Raw genomic sequence first — 16,351 nt, forward strand, 5'->3', positions numbered from 1 at the left:
GGGGGCAAATGGGAACCCAATATCAGTTAGGCACTCAAACAAACACCTAAAGAACTAGGGCTAGAGTCCATACCTTAAGGGCCACACAATGAAGCTTTCATGCTTGCCACCTAGCCATTGCTCGTGCAGAGAAACCTTGAGCTTGAGGCTATAACTATTCGCATTCAGACTTGGATATGAAAGCCTCGGCTGTGCAGTGTGGATCAGCACTTGGCAGCCTCGGCACAGCAGGTTTCAGTGTTGTACAGCTTTAAAGCAGCAAGTACAACTGGTATCATGCATCAATAGCTTAACGCACAACATTCGGGAGTCTAGATCTAGTCCAGATCTGAGCAATCATTGTAAATATTCATTTACTTAGTTTATATATACAGTAGATCTGGTGAATCTCTTCCCTACTTCTCTCTGTGCATTTTCTGTTTGTGTGTTAATTACAGTTAACTGCTGCACATAATAAGCACGCTTCCGGTTGGCATGCAATACTTTTCTTTTTGCGTAGGGACACATGATCTTTTCACCTTTTACGCTTGACCTGGATGACATCATAGATTACTAGGCATGCTTGCATGGCGTATAAAGGCTAGACATGGATCACATGTGATGACCAGATATGACAACCAGATTTTCAGCCAGATATGTATCACCTCAAAGCTCTTGAACATGATAATGATAACATCAATAGATGACGACTACATCAAGAGTAAGTGGGCATTATTCTTAACATTTATTCTCTTGAGTATGATCCACACAGGGGTGTTACTTACCTCTAAGCCCAGCATAGTGGAAATGGGTGAGGTGACTCTAGACATTAGTTTATGTGGGCATTCCTCTTCTTGTTGGACACCTCAAACACTGGCCTAAGGCCTGTAGATCCCCCTATTACGCAACTGTTCATCTGTAAATATAGGTGACTGACAAGTCACAAAACATGGATAACTTGCAAGTCATAAGCATACGCTTCTTATTCTAGTATCATGGTGTTGTCTAGCTTAAAAAATCCTTCAACAATCTCAAGTTTTCTCTACGATCGGAAGTTTTAAAGATGGTATGTTATCATGTCAACTCAAAAGTGTTGTGCTTCTTTGGAAACAGTGAACGGCAAGTGCCTGCAGCAAACTTTGATCTCCATGTTGCACATTGCAATCGGAATTTGGAGCGCTGCAACCTTTGTGGAGAGATGGTGGCTAAAACCCGAGCTGTGGAGCATTTTGATGATGTTCATGCACCTGTAAGTGTTTCTCTTTGTGTGTGACCATTGAACTATATGGAACATGGCATGCTACAGATCACATATTATGCTTCATTATTGTCTTGTTATATGTAAATCGGGTTAAAAAGTAGGTTCTTGAATAGCAACTAGTTCGTCTACAAATAACTCACATCTATGATCTATGAATGGAGACTCCTTGCCTCCTTTTAGCACTTTGACCGGCTACAGTCACTGCTCGTCAGCAGGGGCCTGTTTTTGCTGCCCGTCAGGGATGGACGGGCAATCTTGTTTGTCCGACTGCCTGCCCATCCCACTTGCTGGTACCGTTCTGCACCTAGCCTAGAAATAAGTGCTGGAATTAGTGTAACCTTGTCATCAAATGCTGTCTTTAATGAAACTCAAGATGTCGAAGTTTCCAAATATTAGCATGGAGATTGGGCGTAACAAAACGAGTGCAGAGGCTCAGCCCGTTTCGGCGGTACTGCCGCTGCCCACCACTATCTGCCCGCTAGCCTGGGCAGCACAAGTGCACAGAGTCCGCACATTCGAACGGAAAGCATCAGCGTGTCGCCCACGAGGAGAGCTACGCACCAACGTCAACTTCGCGCGCAGCTGGAGGAGTCGGGTGCCGTGCGGGAGAGGCTCCGTTCCAATCGGTAGCTGCTGTGCATACAGGCAAGGGTGGAATCCGGAGCCTGAGAAGGACACATGCATCCACTGGAGCTTCCCCGACGAAGTCTAGATTGAAGGAGCTTCCCGCGACGTGGCGCTTCTGCGATAAAGGCACTGTCGGAGGCGGCATCGCTTTATCTGTGCCGTGGCCGTCTCGCCACACTCATGCTTTCTGTGCGCCTACCTCCCGTCGCATGCGCCTGCATCTTGGTTGCCTTCAGCAAAACATCCCATCGTTGTCCCCTCCAGCACCATATGTAGATAGGCGAACCAGCTTAGGCTTCTGTGTATAGAAGCTCCAACCAGCTATAGTCCACAGAGCGGTCCGTCTGCACACAGATGCTCCCATCACGTCAGCAACCATCTGCAAGCCCATCAGCAATCTGCACAATCTTTCCGCAGCAGCATCAGCACGAGTCAGCAAATTTGACGCCCCCCCCTTTCTGCAACAGAAATCAGCTGATTTCAAAGGTATTTGCTTCAATTTTTTTTTTGGGATTTGCAATTGAGCAGGTACAATCATCAATTGAGCAGGTACAGGTCCAAATTGCTCAGATTTTGAGCAAAATTGGCAACAATTAGGTGACATTGGTCACATTCCGCGTCAATTTGCAGGAAATTGGATGTCAAAATTTGGGGCTTTTGATGTAATTGTGCCATTGGGCATTCATACATGCTGTATGATGTGAGCAATCTCACATTTGGGCCAAAATTGCAGGAAATTGGAGTGCAAATCAAAGGACTTTTGTGCCAATTGGGTTGATTTGCATGCAGGCACTGGCATTTGATGCTTTGGGCAATGTGTTGATGCCTGTCAAGCACTCAATGTGCCTGTAAATCAAGGGGCTTTTATGTATTTGATGTATATGTGGCCAGGGGGAAGCATTGTAAAGACTTTGGATGCCTTCATGTGCGTCAATGTACCATGTATGATCAGAAATTGATCTTAAATCAAGGGGCTTTTCAAGATTTTATGCTTGTTGAGCTTGGCAAAGCAGCAGGGAAGACTTTTATGCTTTGAACCCTCAGAAATCCACTTGCAGTCAAGGGGCTTTTGCTCAATTTCTGTTCGGGATTGTTGTATGCAGTGGTGGGGACTGTCAAGGTCTGATTTTCACTCATTTGGACAGCTAGGAGAGCATTTATTGCTACTGTACTTACTGGTACAGATTTGGTACAACTTTGTACAAGTTTTGGCATGGCTGTACATTGATTTAAGTGAGGAAAAGGCTCATTTTCAGTTGCTGTACTTGCCGGTACAGGTTTGGTACATCATTGGTGAGCACTTAGTACTGTTATACAGTACTTTGGAAGGGGAACAGAGCACATCTAAGGTGCTGTCCTAAATCTGCAGCAACCAGATTTTGGTGATTTTATCACATACAGTGGGAGTAGAGTTGCATTTGTGCTTCCGCAGTGGGAGATAAACTTTGGGAGAACAACTGTGAGCACTTTGTGTGCTTTGGTGCAGTGTTTGCACATCTTGCAGGGAGTCAGGCATTGACAAAGGTTGCATATTGGTATGGCAACCACAGGTGAGAGCTCTTCATTGCTTCACATCAAGAAGCTTGAAGGCTCACATAGTTATGATATTTGGCAAACCCAGTGCTATAATGTGTTGCTCCAGAAGAAGCAGCACAAGCCCATTAAAGAAAGGGGTGTAATGCCCGCTTCTCTTACTGCTGAAGAATGGGAAGATATGGATGAGCTGGCAAGATCCACCATCATGTTGTCTGTGTCAGACACTTTACTTTTCAGCATACGTGAAGAGAAGACAGCTTGGGGAATGTGGCAAAGATTGCAGGACTTGTATGCCCAGCAAAGTGCCTCAAGCAAAGTGTATTGGTTGAAGAAACTCATAGGTCTTCAAATGAAGGAAAGGGCGTCTATGACAGCCCATCTAAATGAGTTTAATGGTGTTGTCAGCCAGGTCATCAATCAAAAGTTGGCAATGGACAATGAGTTCAAAGCCACCTTTCTCTTATGCACTTTGCCAGAGAGTTGGGACACATTTAGGACAGCCACTAGCAATTCGAATGCTATGTTGTCATATGCAAATGTGGAGGGTGCTCTCCTTCAAGAGGAGATGAAGAGGAAAAACAACTCTGTTGGAAAGTCCAATGCAATGAATGCACGTGGGAGATCCCAGCAAAGGGGTAAAAGCCAAGAATGGGGAAGGAGCAAGTCCCGCTCCAAAAAGGACTTGGAATGCCATTATTGTGGCAAGAAGGGACATATCAAAAAGCAATGCTACAAATGGAAGAATGATCAAAAGGAAAAGCGCAAAGGAAAAGACAAAGACAAAGATGAAGCCAAAGATGCAAAGCCAAAGGGCAAAAGTGGAGTCAAGATTGAAGAAGTCAATGTGTCACATGTAGGTGACAGTGAGGATGAAGTCCTATTCGCGTCTTCACTTGATGCCCATTCACTTCTTGCAGGAGATGGTCATGGTATGCACTCATGGATCATTGATTCAGGTGCCTCCTTTCATGTCACAGGTTGCAGAGACTTGTTTGTCAGGTATACTGCTGGCAATGAAGGAGTAGTTTATTTGGGTGACAACCATGCATGCAAGATTCTTGGCAGAGGTGATGTGAGGCTTGTGTTTTCAGATGGCTCACAGCTTATGCTCCATGATGTCAGGCATGTGCCTGAGATCAAGAAGAACCTGCTTTCTACTGGACAGCTTGATGATGTTGATTATGTTACCACATTTGGTCGTGGAAAGTGGAAGATTAGTAAGGGCTCACTGGTTGTTGCCAGAGGCTCTAAGGTGGACACTCTTTACTTCATGCATGCTAATGTTTGTCACCATGCTAATGTAAGTGCAACCGAGCTGCCGGAAATCTCTATGTGGCATAGCCGGTTGGGACACATGAGTGTCAAAGGAATGGAGCAATTGTCTCGTTTTGGTTACTTGCCTTATCTAAAGTTCTCAAGTTTTCAGTTTTGTGAGCATAGTATATATGGCAGGCAACTCCAGTGCTCCCACAAGAAAGCTCTTGGACAGAAAGATGCTCAGTTAGAGCTTGTGCATAGAGATGTATGTGAGATGCCTCAGCTTTCTTTGGGAGGGGCAAAATATTTTCTCTCTTTTATTGACGATGCCACACGCAAGGTGTGGGTTTATCCTCTTCGTTTGAAGAGTGATACATTCTCAGTGTTTCAGAAGTTTGTTGCTCATGTTGAGAATCAAACTGGCAAAACACTGAAGGCTTTGCGTTCCGACAATGCTGGAGAGTATATGTCCAAACAGTTTCAGTTGTGATGCTAAAGGCATCAAGAGGGAGCTCTCTACTCCTTATGATCCTCCACAAAACGGGACAACAGAGAGGATGAACAGGACCATTCAGGAGAAGGTCCGTTCTATGTTGTCACATGCTGCGTTACCTCATGGTTTTTGGGCTGAAGCTGTTATGACAGCCGTTCATCTTATAAACAGGTCACCTAACACGAGGCTTGGTGGGAAAGTGCCAGAGGAAGTATGGACAGGGAAGCCTCCGTCCTACAAGCACTTGAGAGTGTTTGGTTGCGTTGCGTACGTGCACATACGCAGGGAAATACGCACCAAACTTGATCCTAAGTCTCACAAATGCATATTCCTAGGATATGGTGACAGAGGTGAAATGGGGTATAGACTTTGGGATCCCGTGAATAGAAAGATTATACGCAGCAATGATGTCATTTTTGATGAAACATGCATGTATAAAATGCCTGCAAGGCAACAGGAGCCTGGCAGAGTCATCTTTGATGATGATGGACATCATGGACAACAACCAAGGGCTGTAAATCAGCCATTACAGCAGCAAAACCAGCCCTTAAATGGTGCTGAAAATGGTCCAAATGGACAGCCAGAGTTGGCAGAAGATATCCCTATGGATATCCCACAGTTAGAGGAGATACCGGGCATGATCTTGCAACCTTATGGCATGGAACAGGAGCCACCAATAGGTGATATGCAGGCTGGACAGGAACCTGCAAATGATGGTCATTGGGTACGGAGGTCCACACGACCCTCTAGACCCCCTGACAGGTTTGTTCCAGGGGTTGACTACTTGATGCTCACTGACTGTGGGGAGCCCTCATGTTATAAGGAGGCTTTACAGAGAGCAGACAAGGCTCTTTGGGAGCGTGCTATGAAGTCAGAGATGGATTCTCTGCACAAAAATGGAACATGGAAGTTGGTGCATTTGCCTACAGGCAAGAAGGTTTTGCCATGCAAGTGGGTTTACAGGCACAAAGTTGCACCTGATGCAAAGCCAAGATACAAAGCCAGGTTAGTGGCTAAGGGCTTCAAGCAGGAATATGGTGTGGACTTTGATGAGATCTTCTCTCCAGTGGTCAAAATGACCACACTTAGAGCTGTATTAGCTTTGGTTGCTCATGATGATCTGGATTTGATTCAGATGGATGTGAAGACTGCTTTTCTTCACGGTGATCTCCATGAGGAGATATATATGCAACAACCAGAGGGTTATGCAGTGAATGGAAAGGAGAAGCTTGTATGCAAGCTGAAAAAGAGTCTTTATGGGCTCAAACAGGCACCAAGGGAATGGTATCATAAATTTGATACATTCATGAAATCCTAGGATTTCAGGAGAAGTGACATAGATCACTGCTTATACACCAAGAAAGCTTTGGATGGCAGTCTATTGATCCTCATCTTGTATGTTGATGATATGTTGATTGCCGGGAAATCTCGTAAAGAGATGGATGCCTTGAAGAAGAGGCTGCATCAGACCTTTGATATGAAGGATTTGGGTGATGCAAATCACATTTTGGGTATGCGGATACTTCGGGACAGAAATCAGCATGTGTTGTATTTGTCTCAGAAGGAATACATTGGCAAAGTTTTGCAGAGGTTCAATATGGAAGGGGGGAAGAAGACTAGTACTCCTTTGCCTCCATATGTGAAACTCAGTGCTAAGGACAGCCCACAGTCGGATAGTGACAGGGCTGATATGGCCAAGATTCCGTATGCTTCAGCATGTGGCAGTCTCATGTATGCCATGGTTGCTACTAGGCCGGACATTGCATTTGCAGTGGGAGTGGTTTCTAGATACATGGCCAAACCTGGCAAGAAGCATTGGGAAGCAGTGAAAGGTGTCATGAGATACCTGAAGGGTACACAGGATATGTGCATTTGCTTTGGCAAACAGGATGCATTAGTGCATGGTTACACGGATTCGGATTATGCTGGTCATCTAGATAACCGGAAGTCTACTACCGGTTATGTGTTTACATTCACAGGAGGTGCTGTGTCATGGATATCCAGGATGCAGAAGTGCACTGCCTTATCTACTACAGAGGCCGAGTATATTGCAGCCACAGAGGCTTGCAAGGAGGCATTATGGCTATCTCGGTTAGTGGTTGATTTGGGTTATACAGGGGATATTCCATTGTTGCATTGTGACAGTCAGAGTGCCATCCAGTTGGCAAAGAACCCTGTCTTTCATGCAAAGACGAAGCATGTGGATGTGAAGTATCACTTCATCAGAGAGGTGATAGAGAACAAGCAAATTCAGCTTGTCAAGATTCATACGGATGACAACCTGGCTGATCTGTTGACAAAGAGTTTGCCTCCAGAGCGGTTTGCTCATTGCAGACACTTGATGGGCATTGGATGAGGCAAATTTCAGCCTTGATATGGCCTTGTATATGATCATGTACATGCTGATTTTTTTTTTCCTTCATTTAAGGGCACTTTGCCTCTAAGTGGGAGGTTGTTGGGTTAAGGCATTATGCCCACCCTTATAGTGTGTACTAGCCCATGTGTTTTATAGTACATAGTACACTTAGTACTTTTAATGTATTAAGTGCACACTGTGTACTAGTGCAAATATACATGTGTGATAGGGGAGTCACAGACACACACTTGATGAGTTGACTTATCCTCATATGTCTCTCTCTCTCTCTCCCTTCTTCTCTGTGTGTGTGTCTCCCACATGAAACCCTAATTCTCTTCCTTCATCCACCGCCCAGACCTTAGCCCCTTTGTACAAAGGGAGTAACCAGCCATGTGTCCACTCTAGCTTGCTCCACAAAGCACCTGCCTGCCACCTATGCCGGACAACTCACCACCTCACTCCTCCTCCTCTCTCTAGAGATTGGTGCCTCCTTCATGAGGGCTATTGGGCTGCATTTTTTGCACTTTTCCTTCCCAACTCCATTTCCAAGCTTGTTAAGGTGTTTCACTAGCTTCCAAGAGTGTTTTCAGATGCTAATCACTCTCCTACACACTCCCAATGACTGAAATTCAGCAAAACACCTCTCTTTATTGCTGTAATTTCTGGTCTTTTTGTTGAAAATCCTAATTTCAGCCCTCCTTTCTCAAGTTGAACCATAGGGGAAGCTTTCCCAAGGTTCCCTTCATCCTCTTCAAGACTTTTGTCGCGAAGAAATGCGACAAATTGAAGATCTCATCATTCCAAGGACTTCCACCACAAAGACTTCCGCTGTCATTGACACTACTTGCAATTGGTAAGCTTTTATGCTTAAATATGGAAGCAAGTAGCAGGAGGGAGGAACCGGATTACAAGATCGCATACCATGTGTAGTGTTCTCTTGTCCTACGTGCTCTTTTGTAGATTGTTGCTACCATGTGTTGGTGGAACAATAGAGAGCAGATGGTAGGGATCATGGACACTTGAGATAGTAGTGTGGATTGCAAGTCTACATCGACAACCACTTGTTTGCAATACTGTATTCATATGCATTGGTATGGAAATCTGGTCAGAAATGCCCATGACACTATGTACTTGATTCTCCCAAGATCAATATACTTTATTTGAGGGAGGAGTCGGCCGTTCCGGCTCATTGTGTGTTTCTTGTCAATTCAACAAATTACTCCTTGTATTTGAGCAAGTGTCCATCAAATCTTAGTGTATTTAAGTGTATTGATTAGCATTGTGTTCAACCAAGTTACATTGGTATCAGAGCATACGGTTCTCTTTCACTTCTATCGTGAGAGACGATCACCGTGAACACTAGCTATCTCTACACTTAGAACATTATGGACAGCCATACAACGAATGTTGGAGATGCTAACACCATAGTAGCAGGGGAACCCCGTTTCCCCCCATTGGGAACGGTGGAACGCGTTCCCCCATCGCGTGGACCAGTGGAACGCTGGAAACGTATGGTGGAACGTGGAGGTGGTCGAGAAAAGGTGGAACGGCAGGGAACGTTGGCGGAACGGTAGGTGGAACGGGCCAGGGAACGCTAGCCTGCCGTTTCCCCATGTGGGAACGTGTAGATGACGTGTATTTTTTTTTTTAAAAATGAAGCCCGTAAGCCTTGCGCTAGGCGCTTTTCGGGAATTCGCACAAATCCGTACGCCTTTCGCCGCCCGTCGCTGTTCGGAGTTCACGCCGTTGCTGTCCACGACTCCACGAGTACAGCCGCCAGCGCCCGTACTGTCCTGCCCGGGCCCCGTACAGCAGTTGTTCTGAACTTGTGAGTCCTGACATTCTGTACTGCATAGTACAGTCGCCCGGCAGCCAGGCCCCCAGCCCTTGCACTGTGCAGACTACAGTCATCTAAAAGGCAAGGCAGCAAGAAGCTTTTCTCTTTCTTCTCTCTCTCTTTTTTTGTTTGAACTTTGAACTTTTGGTGCCCTTCACACTGCACAGTGCATAGTCTCTCCCCATTAAACAGAAGAAAAAAAAGGACTCATTTCTCTGGAATGGTTAACTTTGAAAGCCTATTCAACTTTTTGCCCGAATTTGCAGACATCATGGCTTACTCGGGTTCAAAGCGATCAGCTTCGAATGCTACTTGGTGGGACGAGGTTGAAAGGCTAGAAAGGTATTCATCTAAGGGAGGTGCAACACGATGGAAATGCAAGCAATGTAACAAAGAGAAGTCAGGAGGAGCAAACCGTGTGAGAGCACATCTATGCCATGTGAACAATGAAAAAGCACAAGTGAACAAATGCCCAGGGACAACACCTGAAATGCGTAGAGAGCTTTTGGCAAAGTACCCAAGTGAAGAGGAGAAAGCATGTGCACGAAAGAAACCGGCAATTGATGTATCTTACTTCAGTAGACAAGGGGAAGATGTACACTTGGGAGATGGACAACAGTATGGAGGACTTGGGAGCTTTGCATTTTCCCAAGATTCGCAGTCTATGGGTGCAAGTTCCGGCAAGCAGCAAACCTTGGGAGCAGCTTGGGATCCCCGCAAGAAAGAGAGGGTAGATGCAGCTGTTGCAAGGTTCTTTTATCATGATCATGTAGCATTCAATGTTGCCAGGTCTCCATATTTCATTGAAATGGTCCAGGAGATTGCACGGTATGGCCCAACATACAAGCCTCCTTCATATGAGACCATACGCACCACCTTGTTGCAAAAGGAGAAAGCTGCAATTGAATGTGCTTTAGAGTCTGTGCATGAAAGTTGGGCAAAGAATGGTGTGTCACTTATTGCAGATGGTTGGAGTGACACTCGAAAAAGGTCCATTCATGGCATGGTTGCTTATTCTCGAGGAAGAATGCAATTCATTTCCTCACATGATGCTTCTGGGACTGGAAAAACTGCAGATCAGCTTGTGGAAGAGTGGGCCGAAGGTATTGAGAAAGTTGGACCAGAGAATGTTATTCAGTTCTTAGCTGATGGTGAGGCAACAAATAGAGCAGCTGGTCTTAAGCTTGAAGACAGGTATCCGCATATCACATTCAGTCCATGCTTTGCTCATTGTTTGAGCAACTTATTGAAGGATGTTGGCAGCTTGCCATGGGTTGATCCACACATTCAAAAAGGCAAGGAGATAATAAGCTTCATTCAAAACCATCAGTTTATTTTGAATGAATTCCGCAAGAGATCGGCCAAAAAGGATCTCTTGAAGTACTCAGAGACACGCTTTGGTTATAACTTTCTCATGATGAAGAGGTTATCCAAAGTGCAATTGCCTTTGAAGCAGTTGGTTGTATGCAATGAGTGGATGGGATGGGCACTTTCTCGCTCAAGAGCCGGCATAGAGGTTGCAAGAACCATACAAGACTTCACATTTTGGGATGAAGTCAATACTATCAATGCTATGATGAAGCCGATCATGCGCTTGATGCGGATTGCAGATGGACGGGAGCCATGCATTGGCAAGGTTTATGAGGGGGCTGACCGAATGATCGAGAAAATAGGGGAAATGGGCTTGTGTGATGAGAAATATGCAGAGGTTCGAGAATTATGTGAAGCACGATGGAATGGTTATCATTCTCCTATGCATGCTGCAGCGTATGTCTTGGATCCCGAGTTCCAAGGATGTGGACAAGAGGCCGATGATGAGGTGATGGATGGTTGGGAGACAGTGCTTTCTAGGCAGGTTCGTGATGCAGATAAACGAAGGTTAGTGAAAGACCAACTTGGATTTTATCGCAGCAAGTTGGGAAGGTTTGGATCGGCTGATGCTCAGAGAGATAGGTTTAAGATAGGGGCTGCTTTATGGTGGGAGGATTATGGGGCTCGTACACCACAGCTTCAATCATTGGCAGTAAGGATCTTGTCTCAAGGTGCAAGCTCCTCTCCGATTGAGCAGCTATGGAGTGTGTTCGGCCATGTTGCATCCAAGAAGAGGAACAAATTTGGGACAAAACAAGTCAATGACTTGATTTTTGTAAGTGCTAATTTGCGCTTGCTTGGTGATATGGCATCTCCCAAACCAGAGAAGTTTATATTGCTTGATGAGGAGTCCTCGGATGATGAGGAGACACATGGACTTGCAGATCCTGGTCAGGATGGGATTGAAGATTTGGATGCTGCAGATGTTGGTCTTGATGATATGGCTTTCTTGGATGACATAGATGATAGTCTCCTTGATGGCATCACTGGCAGTAGCCATGCATGATATCGCCTTACTATTTGCAATGTGCATGTCACCTTGAGGCTTGGACTTTGGACTTGGATTGTTTCTTTTATCTAGGCTGTGCCATGTGGGCCACATTTTGTGCTTTTTGTCACTTATGTCATGTATGATGTGGGCTAATTTATTTTGACTTGTGAGATTTGTTCAGTGTTAGTATCTAGCCATGCAAATTATGGTGCACTAGACTTTAGTGTGTCTCTGATTTGGTTATATAAATGAGCATTGTATGTTAAGATTTATCGTCATTTCTAGGAATTATCTAGGTCGTTCCCTGTTTCCGTTCCCCCTCGTTCCCGTTCCCCCTTTTTCTCGTTCCCGTTCCCCTGGTGGTGCTTTCGTTCCGTTCCCGTTCCCGTTCCGTTGCTACTATGGCTAACACAAGAGGCAGGGACAATGAAATGCCTGCCTCCAATGCTTTACAGGATGAGCAAACTCATGTGGTGCACAATAGGAAACATGAATATGTGGGATAGCCGTCCCGTGGCAATGAGAAGATGCAGGAAGAAGAGTCTATAGTCTTGAGGGCTGAACTTACTCGTATGCAGGCTCTTCTCCATGCACAACAAGAAGAATTGAATCTTTACCGCCGCGAGGATCCATTGGTACATGACCGTTTGAAGGCCAAGAAAGCTGAATCTTATATGGATCATGCAATGGCAATGATTGCTCAAGAGTTACACATGCAACCGAGGGATGGAGCACGTGCATACTTGGCTCATACCGAGGATGCCTATGCAGAAAAGCCAACCATCCCACATGTCTTGGAATTCCCATAGGTGCCCGAACAAGAACTTATGTCTAAGAGGATGAATCTCCATGCTATGGGAGAGGAACAATCAGTGACTTCACGCCATGCAAGAATACCTTATGTAGCCCATGAAGGATACAATGTTTATGGTAGTGGTCAAAATGTATGTCAAATGCCATTGCCGGTTGAAAATGTGCATGCACAACACATGCATCATGGGTTGCAATTTTCTGCTGGTGCAGGTATTCCGCGTATCTCTCATGCCACAGTGTGCCCGTGAGGGAGAAGCTATGGTTGAAAATGTATCAATGCATGTTGAAGGGCCAGCCATGCCTCATGCTTACATGGCACATGTATCTATGCCTTATGCATCACCTTTTGGTCCTAAAATGATGCCAGTCATCACAGGGGCTGTCCCAATGGACAAACATGGGGGAAAACATGTTGAGATGCAAGCACATGCATCAAAGTCTTGTGACTTCAAAGCCGGAGACAAATCTGTGAAGTTTAACGCATATCATGGGGAATATGATGCATCAAAGGCACTTGCTTTTATTGCCCAGTTTGATATTGCTTTCAGTGATGAGGATTTTACTCAAAAGTCCATGATCCGGCATGTAAGCATGTTTATGAAAGGCACTGTTGCCCATTGGTGGCTCACGGAGCAGCTCTCACCGAATCCTGTCAGATCATGGAAAGAGTTCAAGGAGAGGTTCTATGCTCAATTCTTGCCTCCCAATGCATTGAATGAGTAACAATGAAGTGGGATTGGGTGAAGCAAAATGAGGGGGAATCAGTGAATGCATATGTACAAAAGTTTTGGAAAGTACTTTTGGAGGTGTCCCCATTTATGCATGTCACCGAGGCGGAAAGGAAGAGAAGGTTTCAATCGAGATTGCAGACCGTGTACAAAGCGGGCTACAAATGTATCCTGGTCACACCTTACACCAATTAATTGCAGCTGCCACCGCCACCGAGCAATTGGAACTCAAATTGAGTTGATCCAATAAGGCTTAACCCTCATTTCAAGGCAAAGAGAGGGCTGTCCAAAATCTGCAAAATAATGGACAGGCACCTAAAAATGACCAAAACCAAGATAAAAATGGTCCAAATGCTGAAAATAACATTACCAAGAAGCGCCCCTTCAAACTGAGAGACTATGGTCTCACTCCGGAGCAGAAAAAGCAATATATGAGCGAAGGAAAATGTTTTACTTGTGGTAGCACCGAGCATATTTCAAAGGCATAACCAAACAAGAAGAAGCGTAGTAATGCAAATGCATCAAATCCTAATGTGCATATGGTTCCGGATGTGAAGGGCAACACTTCACATGATAGCAAAGACAGGGTTGTATGTAAAGCTTGGGGACAGCTTAAGGATCAGCCCGCTTTGTTCATGTTTGACAATTGTGCATATGAGAATTTCATATCTACACAGATGGTAGCTATTATTGGCAAGTTGCGCATACACATTTAAGGCTATGTGGATCATGAGGATTTTCTTGTGGTGCCTTTGAATGGCTGTGATGTATTGCTTGGAAAGCCTTGGCATACACGTATTGATCCGTGCAAGGCTTACAAGACCAACAGGATCACCTGCATACATAAAGGCCGAGAGCATGTAATTGATGCTAGTGAAGAGGGTGATACCATTCCCCTTGTATCTCATGTACAAATTAAGAAAGTAATGAAAAAGAGTGTTTTTGCGTACTTGATTTTTGTACGAGATCATGTTGAGGAAAATAATGTACATATAAACACTCTTAGTAATGATAGGCTGAAATTTTTGCAAGAGCACAATGATTGTTTTGTTGATGAGTTACCAAATGAGTTGCCACCCGTACGACCGGAAGATCATCGTGCCGGGTAGCTCACCGCCTACTAGGCCAGCCTATCGTGTAAGTGCATCCCAAAAAGAGGAGATCATGAAGCAGGTGAATGAGCTTGTTTAAGGTTTGGTTTAGCCAAGCTCTTCCCCATATTATTCACCCGTCCTCTTGGTTCAAAAGAAGGATGGATCCTTTCGTATGTGTGTGGAGTATAGAGCTTTGAATAAGCTTACCATTAAGGACCGGTTTCCGATTCCACGCATAGACGACATTCCTGACAAGTTGGATGGATCGGCATGCTTTAGCCGAATTGATCTCAAGAGTGGATACCATCAAGTGCGTGAAGTGCCTGAGGATGTACACAAAATTGCTTTCAGGGCAGCATTTGGACTCTATGAGTATCTTGTTATGTCTTTTGGTCTTACAAATGCCCTGGCTACATTCAATAGAATGATGGATCGCATATTCTGTGGGTACAGAAAAATTTACAGGTGTCTTCTTTGATGACATCCTAGTCTTCTCGAAGACCGAAGAAGAGCATAGAGCTCATTTGGCCATTGTTTTTAAAGAACTCCGTAAGCATAAACTCTTCATAAATGCAAAGAATGGTGAGTTCTTCTTGTCAGAGATACATTATCTTGGACATATTGTGTCCAAAGATGGAGTGTGGATGGATCCTGCAAAAATTGATGCAATTCGGAATTGGCCCGAATTGAGTTCGGTGCATGAGATCCGTAGTTTTCTTGGATTATGCTCTTACTACTGCAGGTTCATTTGGCACTTTGTATGGATTACTTCTCCTTTGCATGATTTGACAAAGAAGAAGGCCGTGTTTAAATGGACTAATGTAGAGAGGGATCAATTCCTCAAATTGAAAGATGCAACTACTCATGGTCCAGTGTTGATCATTTCGGATTTGCAAAAGCCTTTTAGTGTGGAATGTGATGCATCTGGAAATTGTATAGGAGCTGTCCTTAATCAAGAGGGACATGTCGTGGCTTATGAGAGCCGTAGATTGCATGATGCAGAGCTATCTCTTGGCATTTATGAGAAAGAGCTCTCGGCTGTAATTCATGCACTTACTATATGGAAACATTACCTTCTTGGGGCTGATTTCACTGTGAAGACAAATCACCAGAGTTTGAGGTATTTTCTTACCCAAACTAAGCTATCAGAGAAGCATATGAGGATGGCCAATTTCCTCTCTATGTTTCATTTTCAGATCTTGCACACCCCAAGAAAGAAGAATGTAGTGGCAGATGCATTGTCACGAAAGCCGTATGTAGCAGCTATCTCGGTTGCCTCTCATGGGGACTTACTTGTTTGCCATGCGTGATTTGTATCATACAGATGCTGATTTTGCCACTATTTGGGCTGATTTGATGGCTGGTCATGCACATGCCTCATATGTGATCAAAGAGGATTATCTCATGAAAGATAATTGCCTATGTGTGGTGTCTGACATGAGGCAAAAGGTTTTGGATGAGTGCCATGCTCCTCCATATGCTGGCCATAGAGGCATAATGCCTACTATGCACATGATTGAGCGGTATTTCTTTTGGCCAAGTATGCGGAAGGACATAGAGGCACATGCACGTGCATGTATCACCTGTCAAAAGGTGAAATTTGATAGGCAAAAGGCACCAGGTTTGCTTCAGCCATTGCCTATTCCCACGCAGCGGGAAGTATTACAATGGATTTCATTATGGACTTGCCATAGACCCAACAGGGTAATGATGCAATTTGGATAATTGTGAACAGGTTTAGCAAGCAAGCTCACTTCTTTCCGGTCAAAAAGACCATCAAAGCTGAGCATATGGTTAAAATATATCTTGCACAAGTGTTCAAGCATCATGGAATGCCGAAGTCCATTCTGGGGGATATAGATCCCAGGACTACAAGTCTCTTTTGGCGGGCCTTATTTGATAATATGGCACCAAATTGGACTTTTCATCAGCTTATCACCCTTAAACGGATGGCCAAAGTGAGGCTACAAATTCAGCCGTGTTGGATCTCTTGAAATGTTATGTGGCG

At 44.7% G+C, this 16,351-nt stretch overlaps 1 protein-coding gene across 1 annotated transcript in view; it reads left to right on the top strand.

Annotated features, from left to right (window-relative positions):
- Positions 1 to 16,351, top strand: part of LOC147635449 (TRAF-type zinc finger-like protein) — a 31,171-nt gene that overhangs the window by 1,363 nt on the left and 13,457 nt on the right. The window contains exon 2 of the mRNA XM_086802724.1: positions 1,093 to 1,228. Within this exon, the coding sequence (XP_086658850.1) occupies positions 1,093 to 1,228 (136 nt within the window). The remainder of the gene's footprint in view (positions 1 to 1,092; positions 1,229 to 16,351) is intronic.

Source organism: Cibotium barometz, chromosome 9 (assembly GCF_041138505.1).
Source record: "Cibotium barometz isolate CiBa-2024 chromosome 9, ASM4113850v1, whole genome shotgun sequence".
Classification (NCBI taxonomy): Eukaryota; Viridiplantae; Streptophyta; class Polypodiopsida; order Cyatheales; family Cibotiaceae; genus Cibotium; species Cibotium barometz.